Source organism: Crinia signifera, chromosome 2 (assembly GCF_055691185.1).
Source record: "Crinia signifera chromosome 2, ASM5569118v1, whole genome shotgun sequence".
NCBI classification, from domain to species: domain Eukaryota; kingdom Metazoa; phylum Chordata; class Amphibia; order Anura; family Myobatrachidae; genus Crinia; species Crinia signifera.
This window is the reverse complement of record NC_139218.1, coordinates 392,565,018-392,580,450: the sequence shown is the minus strand read 5'-3', so window position 1 is coordinate 392,580,450 and position 15,433 is coordinate 392,565,018. Positions and strand designations below refer to the sequence as shown.

Genomic DNA, 15,433 nt, shown 5'->3' with positions numbered 1-15,433 from the left:
AGAATATAAGGAAAATATACTGTCACGATCCGATCACGATGGATTGAATAAATAATTTCTCCTGTTATTATGTGTGAGATCAATGTATTTCTTGTATTAGTATAGTATAGAAACAGCTCTGGGTGTCACAGTGGTACAGATCATCTTACATAGGCCCTTATTCACATTGACACGTTCGCATGCGAATTCGCATGTATCACCCAACTGCTCCCATTGCGCATGTGCAGTGTACGCAATGCGCATGTGCAAACTGCGAAATTCCTATTCGCAAACAATCTTCCAAGCGGTTTCTGTCGTCCGAGCGAAGGTTTAGCCAGTAGGCGTGATGTGGGCGTTTGTATGGGCGCGTCCAGTATAATGAGCAAAACTGGGCGTACACATGGGCGTACACGTGGGCGTTCACTTCGAGTGGTGGGGTTGCTTTCGCATGACTGCAACAGGGATTGTTCCCACACAAACTCCAAAACTTTCGCAAGCTCAAAGCAGGTTTTCAGTTTCGCACACCATACTTCTTGTGAACTGCTCATTCGTACGCTTAAAACACAGTAGCGAAATGGGGAAATCAATAGCACCTGAACACCATTGTGACCAATTATTGGTTGATTGTGACAATCATTTAACTCTGCTCCACTTCAGTTTGCATCACAAAACCAAACAAGTGTTAGCAGACACATTTAAATTATTATGGTAAGGTGAATTGTAGGCCACAAATGCAAATGCACTTAACACATTTATTAATTGCCCTTACATAACATACCTTTATGTACATTTTAACTCTGCCATGTGTAGCATGTTCGCACGCACACTGTGGTGCGTGTGCGTGTGAAAATGTGTTGGCGCGTGCGAGCAGTTATAATTGCACGCAATGAAAGGCCACACCCTTTTTAGTATGGGTGCGAACGCATGAGTTCGCAAGCCCTATAGGCGTGACTCTGCAAGATGCGTACGTGCTGTTATCAAGTGTAACACTGCGTGCGTGTGTGCATGCGAACGAATGAACCTGAATAAGGGCCATAGTGCAAAACTGTGCAACCAAAACAAGATTTCTGGTGCTGTTTGCATTGTGGAGAAGCTGAGTGTAAGCGCTCATGTCCTTTCTCATCTCTGGTATACAATCTAAGGGTGAGGGGCAGAAGGATCACACAGAGAGAGAGTATAGAGCAGTTTGTTAGGATGAGAACTGTAAGGCTTTAATAAAGAATTGTAGCGTAAGAGCGTGGTTGAAGCTGTGCAGATTGGAGAAAGGAGAGGGGGTGAGTTCCAGTGGTATGGGGAAGTTTGGGAAAAAGTCGGAAGTGAGAGAAGGTAATCAGTTGGGAGGAGAGGTGGCAGTAGTTGTCAGAGTGAAGTGGGGGGAAAAAGGAGTGAGATGTGGTCTGAAATGTAGGGGGTGGAGGATTGGGTGATGACTGTATAGGTGAGTGGGAGGGTTTGCTTTCGATTCTGAAGGTGGAGCCAATGTAGGGAGGCAGAAGTAATATGTTTGGAGAGGAAGACAAACCGAGCAGAAGTATTGAGGACAGGTCAGAGTGGAGAGAGATGGGGTGGCCAGATAAGCGGGGGTTACAGTAGTTCAGTCTAGAGATGCCCACTTAGTGGATGAGGAACTTTGTTGACATCAGAGTGAGGTTTCAACAGTGCTGTGCATGGCCTGTCTGGGTGGTTTATCGAATATCTTTGTGATCCCATGTCTACAGTATTTGATTGGCCACTGTATAGAGGAGCAAACTGTACCCCATGCATGTGATTCTGGACCATCTCTGAGGTGAGATAAAATGCATTTTCCCACCCAAATTACAGAATGGGCTCTCTCCATCATAAACACAGGACTGCCCTGAGCTCCTGTCTGGTGGAGTCCAGTTGTCTTTGTCCATCGCCTACTCCAGGACATCAACACATTTGTGACATTGATTAAAACTTAAAGTCAGAATTGTAAATATATTTCTATCAGCAGAATTGTATCACACAATAGAGGGAACCATCCACTGTACAGAGGGTTTATCTCAGTACTTTTGTCCCCAACAGGTACGCACGCCTCCTCACACTATCCTGAGATGACGCATCAGTGCTCGGAGTGTCAGCAATGTTTCCCTAATCATTCAGCCCTCATCACCCACCAGCAAACGCATAGCGCCAGTAATATCTATAGGTGCTCGGTCTGCGGAGTGTGCGTCCGCTCCAAACTGGCTCTTACCGCCCACCAGCGATGTCACACCAAGGGCAAACAGGGTGGAAAATCCTTTCAAGAGCGGTCAGGTCTCCTGTCAAATAAGAGGGCTCACACCAGGGAGAAAAGATTTTCTTGTTTGGAGTGCGGGAAATGTTTCACCAGAAGACTATCTCTAACTACGCACCAGATGCTACACTCCGGCGAGAAGCCGTTTTCCTGCACGTACTGTGGCAAACGTTTTGTCCAAAAATCCAGCCTTGTCCGGCATCAGCGCATTCACACCGGGGAGAGGCCGTTCGGGTGTTCTCAGTGCGGCCGCTGCTTTTCCCAGAGCTCCATTCTTTTTCGTCATCGGAGAGTTCACGCTAGGGGGAAATCTTCTAGCTGATTGTGTTCCCATCAGATTTTTCAGCAATTTTGCCCCAAAATCCATTTCCCAAGTCGCCGCGTGATGTCACAGAATCTGCAATTGCACCATTCTGGGAGAAAATGAAGCCTGAATGTTCTCCATATTGCACCGATAACCTTTCTCTCTAGCACAGGTCCGGTCTTGGTCATCAGGAGTTTTATTCTCTGTTTAAGTCATCCCTAATAAATTTGATACTAGAAGTTACAGGTTGAAGATCCCTTATTGCCTTGCCAAAAGTGACGTGGTAAACTTAAACGCTACATTTACAGTATTTCCGTTATAAAGTCAATTTAAGATGACAACCTAGAGAACGCGTTAACACTACGCAAGAAATATCCCATTATTCAAGGTTTTTGGTCTTCATTATATACATATTTGACTAGAATACAATTTCTCAGGAATGAGATGAAAAGAAACTGCTAAGAAGTGGAGAAAGGCTTGAGCGGAATGAAGGCATGAGGAAAGTTTTCCTAGCGCACAGGTTCTCTAAGTCGGTCCTCGGGACCCCACACCCCAGTGCATGTTTTGCATGTCTCCTCACAGAATGAAGTGAACTAATTAGCTCCACCTGTGGATCTTTTCACATGTGTCACTGGATAATGAATGCACCTGTTGGGTGACCTGCAAAACGTGAACTGTGTGGGGTCCTGAGGACCGAGTTGGAGAACCACTGCCCTAGAGAATGTTTGAGGGGGGTGAACACACACAGAGAGGGGGGGGAAGCAAAAGCTCTCAGAGGACCCTCACCAGTTACAATGGAAGCGTCTGCAAGTTGCTGAGCGAGTCAGGGGATGGGGAGAGAGAGAACTGGAAGACGGGCGGAGAAAATAATATGTGCATAAACACGGAACAGTCCCAGCAGGTAGTCACCGGTGGTGCACAAGTTGATCGATAACTTCCAACCATCACATGATGACATTTACCACAAAAACATGAAACCAATTTCAGCGAGGCAGCAGAAAATAAGTTGAAAAGTAGAACAATTATCACCTGTGATGATGTTCGCTGCCTGCAGTACAGGATACAAAACCAGTTCTAGATCCTTCTACTGGTAACCACACATTGGTACAGAAGACGCATAAGTGTGACCGTACAGGAAGCTTTCTCTGCCCAGCACATCCCCTCATCCCCGCATGTTAGAGACGGTATTCTCGCATCATGTCTCATCCATCGGCTCTCATTACGGTTGAACGATATTATGGTCTATGCGCATACGATCGCTCCATCAGCCACTCCGCGACCTGTGCACGACCTGGTTGTCCTGATGTATGGTCAGCTTAAAGCTGTATACATCAATGCATTTTTGGTATTAAGAGTAAAGTCCAAAGTTGGGGCACAGGAGCAGCTTACTGGAAAGATACAATGTCTTGGTGACCCTATGTGTTCAGGCTCTGGGTTAAGCAGAGTTGCTGAAGTGACCGACAGGTATCCAGTTCTATGTGATCTACTTTTATGTCCATTCATTGTGAGTTGTGTTGATTTTAGTTATTTTTGAATCTGTTCTGCTTATAGATTGTCACCCTGTGTAATATCTCACTGTAAGCCTTAAAATTATTTTTAAATTAAACATCGTTAATAAATACTTTTTCTTGTGTCCTTCAAGAATCCATAGACCTCTAAGTACCCAAAATCCATGCTACATGTATGTGATATTATCATTTATATTATTACTTGTGTATAGAGTGAAGAGATACCTGGTGACCAATCACCAAAATCTGCTTGCTTGTGGGGGAGACCTTGTCTATTATCTGTGAGCACTGAAATAACCAATAGCCATGAACCAACATCCATATTGGCATAGATCCCGAGGGGGGGGGGAAGCAGTTTGAAGTGAGCAGCGGTGATTGCTGAAGAGTTGCCGTGATCCTGGGCACGACATCTCTTAAATGCAGAGAAGAAGAGGGAGGGAGCCAGGGGCTTCCCAGTCGCTAGGAGACCACTGAGCATGCCCTCAAAAATTTTTAAACCGGTGTAGTGGCACCCAGCAATGCCCCTTAACGAAAAAAAATAAGTATGCTGTGCTGCTTCTGCTCGAAAGGGAGGGGGAGTGGGTGCGGGAGAGAGGGGGAGTGGGTGCGGCACCTCAGTACCCCTGCCGGGCTGTTCCATCAGCCAGTGTAGTTAGCCCCCCCCCTCCTTTCTCGGTGGCCATGACAGCAAGTGGCAGCAAACACAGTGTGATACACTAGAAACAAAGTTGATTAAACAATATATGTAGAGTAATAAATATATACCAATGCATGAAGGAAAATTTATAAATTACAAATACCCCTCATAGAGGGGACTTGAACCTAAAACGACCTCAGCCATTTGTAGTAACGACGAGCCTGAGATCAGAAGATGGACTGTACCATCTGTATAACAGGGATGAGCAGTGTCACAGGGCACCTGAAGAAAAGGGGGCTTGAGGACCGAGGGAGCTGAACCGCTAGCCCCCGATAGGGTATAAAAGGGGGTCATATGGCTGACAGTGGAGAGAAAAGGAGGAGAGTCACGCTTGCTGTGAGGAGAAATCAGCGCAAGATTATCAGCGGCACTTACCCATATTGTCCCACGGTGACAAAGACAAGCCTCCGGCGCAACGGAGGAGTAACGGCACCCATCTGCTAGGAGGCATGACCCAAAAATCTTAGGTGGACAAGCATAGCAACCACGCCCCAGTAATAATGAGAGTATATGGAGTAAAACTGCAGTCATAAGTTTAGTACCAAAAGAGACTGAGGGGGAAATTTACCAAGCTGGGAGGTCTATTTCACCTGGGATGTTGTTATGGGAAACCAATCAGATACTATATGTTATATTCAAGAAGGTGCTAAATAAAGAATCTTCTGTATGGTTGCCCATAGCAACACATATATAAAGGTCAGTGGGATAATGGAGCGTCATCCTCATTAATAGTCAGAGAACTGGATAAAGTTCTGCATCTCATAGGAGATAAATAGACTCTATATTCAGACTACAGCAGAAAATATAAAGGATACGTTAACAGCAAAATAAACAGAGGTTAATCCCCTCAGTATTAAAACTGCTTCAGGAACAAATGTTATACCGCTTCCATTAACTTCAGATTATCCTGACGGACAGGGAAACAGGGAAGCAAAATCTTTAGTTCCTGCAAAGAGAAAAGTGGATAATTGCAGGGCTGTTGGGAGATGTCAAATCAATCTCCAATTCATGGATTCAGCTTTAATAAGTGAAACATTTAAAAGTTTGTGGCATTCACATTTCTAAATTTAAGTTTTTATTGAATTTTTCAAAGCACAGTAAAAAAATAACAAGAACCAAATGGGATGTGGAAGGGGGAGTAGGGGAGAGCGCCGAACAGTCATAGTCATAATCAAATAGGTAAGGAGAGATTAAAGGCCCATACACACTGGGAGACTTTCACGTGATAGCCGCTCCGTTTTCTGGTTTGAGCAGTGTACAGCCCGGAGGTGAGCGCTGCTGCGCACTCCCGCATCATAGCCAGGAAAGCCGCTCATCTGCTGGTATTAACAGCAGATGAACGGCTTTGAGGACGGCCTTCCATAGCGTTGTTCAATGCATAGCCATTTGCTGATAGCGCCGGGCAGGTGGAAAGCAGCTCAGTGTGTATGCACTGAGCGCCTTTCCCCCAGCAATGACAGCGGTCATCGCTGTCCATACACACTTGGCAAAAATGCCCATTTCGATGAAGATGTAACTGCTCCGGCTCCTTCTTAAACCCTATGGGTAAGATATAGAATTCCAAGAAAGCGGCACTCTGAAGTCTGCCTCAGTGGTGAAAACAGTTTCACCGTTTATTTAACCGACATAATGTGACGTAACAATATTGCAGGTGGCTCCTGATTGGCTACCAGGTTGCGAACTCCAATTGGCTCGCGAGTCGCAAGTTGGGCCCGTAGAAGTGTAGGGAGGCAGTGATGTGGAGTAGAAGTGTGGGGAGGAAGTGATGTGGAGTAGAAGTGTGGGGAGGAAGTGATGTGGAGTAGAAGTGTGGGGAGTAAGTTGTGTGTAGGTAGTAGTGTGTGTGTGTGTGTAGGCAGCAGTGTGGAGTAGTAGTGTGGGGAGGCAGTGGTATGGAGTACTAGTCTGGGGAGGCAGTGGTGTGGAGTAGCTGGGTGTGTAGGCAGTGATGTAAAGTAGCACTGTGGGGAGGCAGTGGTGTGGAGTAGCTGTATGGGGAGGCAGTGATGTGGAGTAGTAGTGTTGGAAGCCAGTGATGGGGAGTAGCCTCTCCACACTACTACTCCACATCACTGCCTCCCCATACAGCTACTCCACACCAGTGGTGTGGAGTAGCTGTGTGGGGAGGCAGTGGTGTGGAGTAGCTGTGTAGGGAGGCAGTAGTGTGGAGTAGTAGTGTGGAGTAGCAGTGTGGGGAGGCAGTGGTGTGGAGTAGTGGTTTGGGGAGGTAATGGTGTGGAGGAAGCAGTGTGTGTGTGTAGGCAGTGATGTAAAGTAGCAGTGTGGGGAGGCAGTGATGTGGTGTAGTAGTGTGGGGAGGCAGTGATGTGGAGTAGCTGTGTGGGGAGACAGTGGTGAGGAGTAGCAGTGTGGAGTAGCTGTGTAGGGAGGCAGTGGTGTGGAGTAGTAGTGTGGGGAGGTAGTGGTGTGGAGGTAGCAGTGTGTGTAGGCAGTGATGTGGAGTAGCTGTATGGGTAGGCAGTGATGTAGAGTAGCTGTGTGGAGTAGCTGTGTGGGGAGTCATTGGTGTGGAGTAGTGTGGGGAGGCAGTGATGTGGATTAGCTGTGTCGAGAGGCAGTGGTGTGTAGGTAGCAGTGTGTTTGTAGGCAGTGGTGTGGAGTAGTAGTGAGAGGAGGCAGTGGTGTGGAGTAGTAGTGTGTGCAGGGGGTACGCAGGCACCTTGTTGCGGACACCCGGCTATCCCGTTAGCCTCCTATGAGCTAAGGCTTCACCTATGACAGCCACGTTTGTGGGGTTAGATTAGTTCCACCCCCACCCCGGTGTTACCAGGTCTTATGGGTGACAAGGCCGCCGCAGGTGGCCAGGTGTTGCAAGAGGGGGATAACAAGCCTGAGTGCGCAGACCCTCCAAAGAAGGAAATAACCAACAAATGCAACAATGTAAGAAGATGTAACCAGATATAAGTAACAACAATTATAAGGGAATGTAACAATACACAAGGTGGATCCGGGGTGAATAATACAAATAGATAATAAATGCAACAATGCAAGAGTGATGATTCCAGAAATATAATAATACAAGGGCTGGCAACCCCTGACTTATCTTTAGAGATGGAGAACACAGACCAGTACAGGAGTTTGCACAGCAGATGGGACCAGGAACATGCTGACAGAGGCACTATACAGGACAGGCACACTGGGCGCTATAACTGGTGCCATAATGATAGCGGAGCCAGATTATATACAAAAATCCCCTCTGGTGACGTCAGACGCAGCCCAGCACAGCTCAGGGTGTTGCCTAGCAATGTCCCTGAGGCTTCCTAGATGGGTCCCGGAAGAAGATGGCTGCCTCCAGCCCCTGAGCCTGCGGTGTGATCACTGACAGCAGCGCTCAGGGACACAGGGGAGGAGCGGCGGAGGAGAAGCTAACAGTAGGCAGCAGTGTGGAGTAGTAGTGTGTGTAGGCAGCGGTGTGGAGTAGTAGCATGGGAAGTCAGTGATGTGGAGTAGCAGTGTGGGTAGGCAGTGGTGTAGAGTAGCAGTGTTGGGAGGCAGTAGTGTGTAGGTAGCAGTGTGCGTAGGCAGTGGAGTGGATTAGCTGTGTGGGGAGGCAGTGATGTGGAGTAGCTGTGTGTGTAGGCAGCGGTGTGGAGTAGTAGGGTGGGGAGGCAGTTGTGTGGAGTAGCTGTGTGGTGAGGCAATGGTGTGGAGTAGCTGCGTGGGGAGGCAGTGATGTGGAGTGGCAGTGTAGAGTAGCAGTATGGGGAGGCAGTGGTGTGTAGGTAAGCAGTTTGTGTAGGCAGTGGTGTGGAGTAGCTGGTGGGTAGGCAGTGGTGTGTGTAGGCAGTGGAGTGGAGTAGCTGTGTCGTGAGGCAGTGGAGAGGAGTAGTTATGTGGGGAGGCAGTGATGTGGAGTAGCAGTGTGTGTAGACAGCAGTGTGGAGTAGTAGTGTGGGGAAGCAGTGGTGTGGAGTAGCTGTGTGGTGAGGCAGTGGTGTGGAGAAGGCAATGATGTGGAGTAGTAGTGTGTGTGTGTAGGCAGCAGTGTGGAGTAGTAGTGTGGGGATGCAGTGGTGTGTAGGTAGTTGTGTGTGTAGGCAGTGGAGTAGCTGTGTGGGGAGGCAGCAGTGTGGAGTAGTAGTGTGGGGAGGCAGTGATGTGGAGTAGTAGTGTGGGGATGCAGTGGTGTGTAGGTAGAGGAGTGGAGTAGCTGTGTGGGGAGGCAGTGATGTGGAGTAGCAGTGTGTGTAGGCAGCGGTGTGGGGATGCAGTGGTGTGGAGTAGTAGTGTGGTGAGGCAGTGGTGTGGAGTAGCTGCATGGAGAGGCAGTGATATGGAGTAATAATGTGAGTAGGCAGCAGTGTGGAGTAGTTGTGTGGGAGAGGCAGTTGTGTGGGGAGGTAGTGGTGTGGAGTAGTAGTGTGGGGAGGTAGTGGTGTGGAGTAGCTGCGTGGGAAGGCAGTGATGTGGAGTAGTAATTTGTGTAGGCAGCAGCGTGGAGTAGTAGTATGGGAGAGAGGCAGTTGTGTGGAGTAGATGTGTGGGGAGGCAGTGGTGTGGAGTAGTAGTGTGGGGAGGTAGTGGTGTGGAGTAGCTGCGTGGGAAGGCAGTGATGTGGAGTAGCAGTGTGTGTAGGCAGCGGTGTGGAGAGGTAATGGTGTGGAGTAGCTGCGTGGGAAGGCAGTGATGTGGAGTAGCAGTGTGTGTAGGCAGCGGTGTGGAGAGGTAGTGGTGTGCAGTAGCTGTATTGGTTGTTAACCTACAGCCGTGACCACTGTTAAGGATGGCCACGGCGAGTCCTACTCTGACTCTGTTGGTTCGACCCAAGGAATGATCAGTACCTGCGTATGCTAGGCTTCCCATATAATCTCCATGTTTGAAGGGGCGAATTAAGTCTGCCCCAACTCCGGTGCAACCAGGTTTTATGGTGGACAAGGTACTGATGATTCCTTAGGGAAGACCATAAGGAAAAAGTGACTAACAGGGCCTGACTGGGGATAACACTAGCTAACGGCTCCTGAGCCAATACCAGGGGAAACAACAGTAAGATGGCGACCATGTCACAACCCAAAACGTGACCTCGTTGCAGGCACACAAAGCACAATAGAACACCACACATTTATACACAGCAAACAAGAGCTTCCCTCAGGGATTAGTGAATTCCTGTGGCACACGCCAAATAAACCCAGGGCCTGAGCATGCAACTGAGGCAGGTTGGAGAAAGCCTGCCCGCAGGATTGCCAAACAAATATACAAGATAAAGAAATACTGCACTGAGATAGCAGACAAGAATTATAAACAAGGAAACACCAGAGCTCCGACTAGGAGCACTTACAGTTACTGGAACTAACACAGGGGGCCGCAGAAGTCCCCTAGGACAGGCCAGGAACAGCAGATAGGCACAAGGTGACCGGTAGGACCTGCAGGGGAGCAAGAACTACAGGAACCCAGACCAGGACCACAGGAACCAGGAGCAAGCAAGGCAGGTGACTGACCCAAAATGGACGCTTACAGAACCAGGACCGACAAAGGTGGGCCACAGGAGACCTCTGGAACTAATAACTGGGAATCCATGAACAGAGGATAACATAGTAAGCTGACAGGTGACCTACAGGAAACAGAAAAATATAATTGGCAGGGCAGTGCTGGGGAGAATGCCTTAAAAAGGGCTCAGGTGATCAATCACCTGGGAAAGATCCAGCCCAGCTCCCCAGTCCTAATTCTGCCAGCTGAGGCTGAGATAACGAGGTCATTAAACCACAGCTTTGTGCACAGAGCAACTTAGAGAAGATTGAGTTGCAAAGGCACAGACTCACCACCGGAGGCCACCAGAGAGTCTATTACCACAAACAGACTGGAAGACCACAGAACTGACATGAAACTAATGAGCCACAACAATGGCTCATGACAGTAGCTTTGTGGGCAGCAGCGATGTGAAGTAGCAGTAGTGTGGGGAGGCAGTGTTGTGGAGTGGTAGCGTGGTGAGACAGTGGTGTGGAGTAGCTGTGTGGGGAGGCAGTGATGTGGAGTAGCTGTGTGGGGAAGAAGTGGTGTGGAAAAGTAGTGTGGGCAGCAGTGATGTGAAGTAGCAGTAGTGTGGGGAAGCAGTGTTGTGGAGTGGTAGCGTGGTGAGACAGTGGTGTGGAGTAGCTGTGTGGGGAGGCAGTGATGTGGAGTAGCTGTGTGGGGAAGAGGTGGTGTGGAAAAGTAGTGTGGGGAGGCAGTGGTGTGGAGTAGCTGTGTGGGGAGGCAGTGGTGTGGAGTAGGTGTGAAATGTTTTTTTTTCCACATGGACAACTACATGTGGCCCTTTTGTGTATCACATGAAAAAAATCTTTTTGTACTCCAGTCCGAAGGGAAAACGACATATGTGGCCTATATAGAAATTTAGTAAGTCACTAATTTCTTATTTATTATTTACAAACATCACCCTTACTAGAAAACATGAAAACTAGACTCCAGTGCTACATGGGAATGACATCATTTATATAAACAGCCTATGCCTATGGTATTTTATATGTCCCGATGCCTGCGTTGTACATATGTATAAGTATGTATATTATATCACACGTGATGACGCGGCCCATCCGCTCATGTACAGAGGGTTTATCTCAGTACTTTTGTCCCCAACAGGTCCGCACGCCTCCTCACACTATCCTGAGATGACGCATCAGTGCTCGGAGTGTCAGCAATGTTTCCCTAATCATTCAGCCCTCGTCACCCATCAGCAAACGCATAGCGCCAGTAATCTGTATAGGTGCTCGGTTTGCGGAATGTGCGTCAGCTCCAAACTGGCTCTCACCGCCCACCAGCGATGTCACATCGAGGACAGACTGTTTCACTGCTCTTACTGTGGGAAATCCTTTCATCAGAGGTCATCTCTTCTGTACCATAAGCGAACTCACACCGGGGAGCGGCCATATTCATGCCAGGAGTGTGGGAAATGTTTTGCTAGAAGTTCTCCTCTTGTTAGACATCAGCGTATTCACTCTGGTGAGAAACCCTTTCGTTGCACAGACTGTGGGAAATGTTTTACACAGCGATCCAGCCTTGTAAAACACTGGCGCATCCACACCGGGGAGAGGCCATTCGTGTGTTCCCAGTGCGGCCGCTGCTTTTCTGACAGCTCAAATCTTTGGCGACATAAGAAGCTTCACACTGATCCAGGTGAATAAACCGCCCCTCACATAACTATTTTCCCACTGGGACATTGCCACACCCCCTCCAAGAGCCCCACCCCTCCAAGTTACTGGTGTGCAGCTGACCCTGCATATACCAAGACTTGTGTACGAACTGCAGACAGACTTCTTTTTCCACCCTAATGCAATAATTGGAATTGCAGAACAAGGGGCTGTGTCCCTTTATACATCCATAATTGCTCGTTTTGGATACAATAGAAACATCACTTGAAAGTCTACAACAGTAACTGTTCAGCAAAGCAAACCATGTTGCAACACAAAGGATACAAACACTTTTCTTTTCAGGCAGGGTAAATACTGTGTGCCTCTGCATGCAGCCCACAATGCTGGACAGCTTTATGGTTACACTGTATTTTTGAGTTGGGTCACCAGCTTCCCCCTCACAGAATATCTGCTAAAAAAATACCAGCATCGCTCACATTTGTTATATAAATTCAAATAAAAAAATTTGTGTAAAAAAAATAAATAAAAGATTATATTTCCTATATAAGGTAACATTACAGGTCATAATGATGAACAAAAAGGTTTGCTTGGCAATATTGACACCAATTTTGACTAATTCACTTGGCACTTAAAGGCTTAGTAGAAAGGAGCCTGGACTGAGAGGGTTAGACAGCTGATTCTGTGAATTGGATGTGGATTGCAGCTGGAATGGTTGCCATTGGTAGAGCAAGGACAAAGCAGAATTCCATGGCAATTATTTATTTTTTTTGTTGGGGGGGGGGGGGGGTCCCTAATGTCAAACAAGTGGGAGGGCTCTCAAACATAGAGTGCTTTCATCTGTAAGAGATAACAACCAGCAACCAGTCTGGTGGTATGTGAGTAGGTCCAGCAGACAGTGGGCAGGTCTGATGGACATGTGCAGGTACTGGAGGGGTCATTGGGCAGGTCTGGTGAACATGTGCGCGGGTGCCTTGGGAGGGGGCATGTTGTTCACTTCAGCAGTGAAAGGGGACAAACATATCATGTGCTTTCTTCTCAGCATCCACTGGTCCATTGGAGAGAAGTACCAGTTTTTACTGGGTCCCACAATTTCTAATTTAAATGGTTCTTCACATCCTAGCAATGCACTTTTCCATACGCGCGGCTGTAAGGTGCCCCTGATAAGTACAGGATGACGCCTAATTTAAACCATCTCAGAGCAGCTAGAAGAAGTCCTCTCGCTGAGCAAAAAAAGGTTCTGCCCGTCCCAATGTGTGGAACGATTCTGTGAATGTGTCTCCTCTTACACCTCCGAATATTCATTTAACCTCATCCCATGAAATAAACCCTCGTGTTTGCAATCCTCTCTTCCACCCAATGTCTCCCATCTGATTTTACCGTTTTTCCAGGCAAAAAAAGTGGACAGTTGCTGTCATCCAAAAGCATTTGCTGAATCGAATTTGAATTTAAAATCTAAAGGAGGCCACACACGCACCGATGCGGGCGGTGCGATGCTGTACGATGGGGTGCGCGCTCCCGCGGCACCTCATCGTACAGTACAAAAAGTATGTGCTGCACATACTTTTTGTACTAGCTTTTTCTAGCATCGCATCGCATGCACATCGTATGCACAAGGCATACGATGCTGTGTGTGCTAGTTAAGCCCACTACGCACGCCGGGATCGGTGCGTGTGTGGGCTGCATAGGATTTAACGAGCCATGTAAAGCCTGATAAAGTCGGAAGGTAAACAAACCAGCGTCATCACTGCTTTGTAGAGATGTGCGCTTCCTCTCACTCACCTGGCCAACGGCTAGCAAATAGAAAACGGTAGCAGGACTTAATTGCTGCATGGCTCATGCGCAGTCCATCGATAATCGCACAGCAGCGATCAGGTCTGAATTAGGCCCCTAGTGACGGTTGTCAGGATGGTTAGGCAGATGTACGTCCTGGAAGGCCTCGTGTGCGATAAAAAATAAGGAATGTGTCAAAAATTTACCATCTACAGCAAAAATGGGAACACTGACAGAGAACCTGTTGGGCATGCTTTGCATCAAGATCATCACATGATTAAAGTTTGTGCTGAGATGGCTCTGAAGCGTCTCACTGCCGAGCAGGAAGAAGAGTTCATTAGAACTAAAAAAAAATTCAGTTTAGACTGAATTTTGATACCGAAGGGGAGAAAAAACATTCGATAGGTAGCGAACATGGATGATTTCTCTCCCCATCGGCTGCATCTGAGGGGATGTGTTAGACTAGAGTATACATCCTCTTGCATGCTAGTGAGGGGGTTCAGCGGTATGGTGGGGGAGGCGGTTGTGGCAGGCTGCAAGAGAGGCGGCGGGGTCGAGCCAAGAGCCGGGCAAAGGAGACACAAATAGTCGATGGGGAGCTGGGGGCTTCCCATTCATTTGTATGTTTTTTTGTTTTTTTTAAGTGCCTCTGCTGTCTTTTCCTGCTGGCTTTCCGTGCCCGACTCTCTGGTCCCCTCGGTGGCTCACAGCGTCCCCTGGCTGCTCTGTGTCCCCATCTCCCGGCACGGGCTGCACATAAGATTTATAAAATCTTATGTGCAGCCCATCCGACCTCACAACTCTATCTGATGTGCACTGGACTGCATGGGACCAAATCTCACTAGTGTATGGGGGCATTTAAATAAACAACTCTTCATCTAGTGATAGGAAATGATGGAACAAGGGATATAACAGAACTGGGAGGATCACATATGTTTATTAGGAACTGTGACAAGAATCACAAAGACTGGATTGAAACAAAGATTCAGATTCAGATTCATTTATTGTCATTGCCCCATGACAGGACAACAAAATTCAGTTTTAACATCCAAATCGTAATCCAGTCTACATTACAAACAATTATATAATATACAAGAACATTACACAATACAATACATACTAATATATACATAAAAAAGGTATATTCTACCTAAAAACTGTTAATAAACACTAGCCAGTATTCAATGCTACAACAGCTGAGGGATAGAAACTATTCCTCAATCTGCTAGTCCTATTTCTAAGACATCTAAAACGCTTGCCCGATGGCAACAGTGTAAATAGGCCCTGTGCTGGGTGCGTCGGATCCCTTACAATGTTGTTTGCACGGCGCAAACATCGCTTCCGCTGAATGACTTCCAATGATGGTAATGCATACCTCCCAACAGTCCCGATTTCAGCGGGACAGTCCCGATTATCAGGGCCTGTCCCGCTGTCCCTCCCGCGGTCGGCAGTGTCCCGCGGTGAGGGGGGGCTGTTGGGAGTCCCCCCTATCGGCTGCTAAACAGCGTGGAATAAACGCTATGCGCACAGCGTCTATTCCCGCAGCCAGGGTGCTGGGGGCATGGCTAGAGGCTCACAGAGCCTCTGGGTCATGCCCCCATAGCGGCAAAATGGGGGCGTGGCCTCGTGGGGGCGCGATTATAGGCCACGCCCCTGAAACTAGGCCACGCCCACGAACTTTCCGCCGCGCCTCCGGCGCGAAGGAGCTACGTCCTGCATCGACGTTGATGAAAGTTGGGAGGTATGGTAATGTAGTCCCCACAATCCATTCGGACATTCTAACTACCCGCTGCAACTTCTTACGCTCCTGCATTG

At 48.0% G+C, this 15,433-nt stretch overlaps 1 protein-coding gene across 5 annotated transcripts in view; it reads left to right on the top strand.

The window, feature by feature from the left end:
- Positions 1-15,433, top strand: part of LOC146058238 (uncharacterized) — a 232,965-nt gene that overhangs the window by 155,401 nt on the left and 62,131 nt on the right. The window contains exon 14 of one of the 5 annotated variants that reach the window (XM_083170407.1): positions 2,026-4,370. The exons of the other annotated variants lie outside the window; for them this stretch is intronic. Within the exon in view, the coding sequence (XP_083026533.1) occupies positions 2,026-2,558 (533 nt within the window). The 3' untranslated portion in view covers positions 2,559-4,370. Of the gene's footprint in view, positions 1-2,025; positions 4,371-15,433 lie in introns of those variants that run through there. 5 annotated transcript variants of the gene reach the window in all.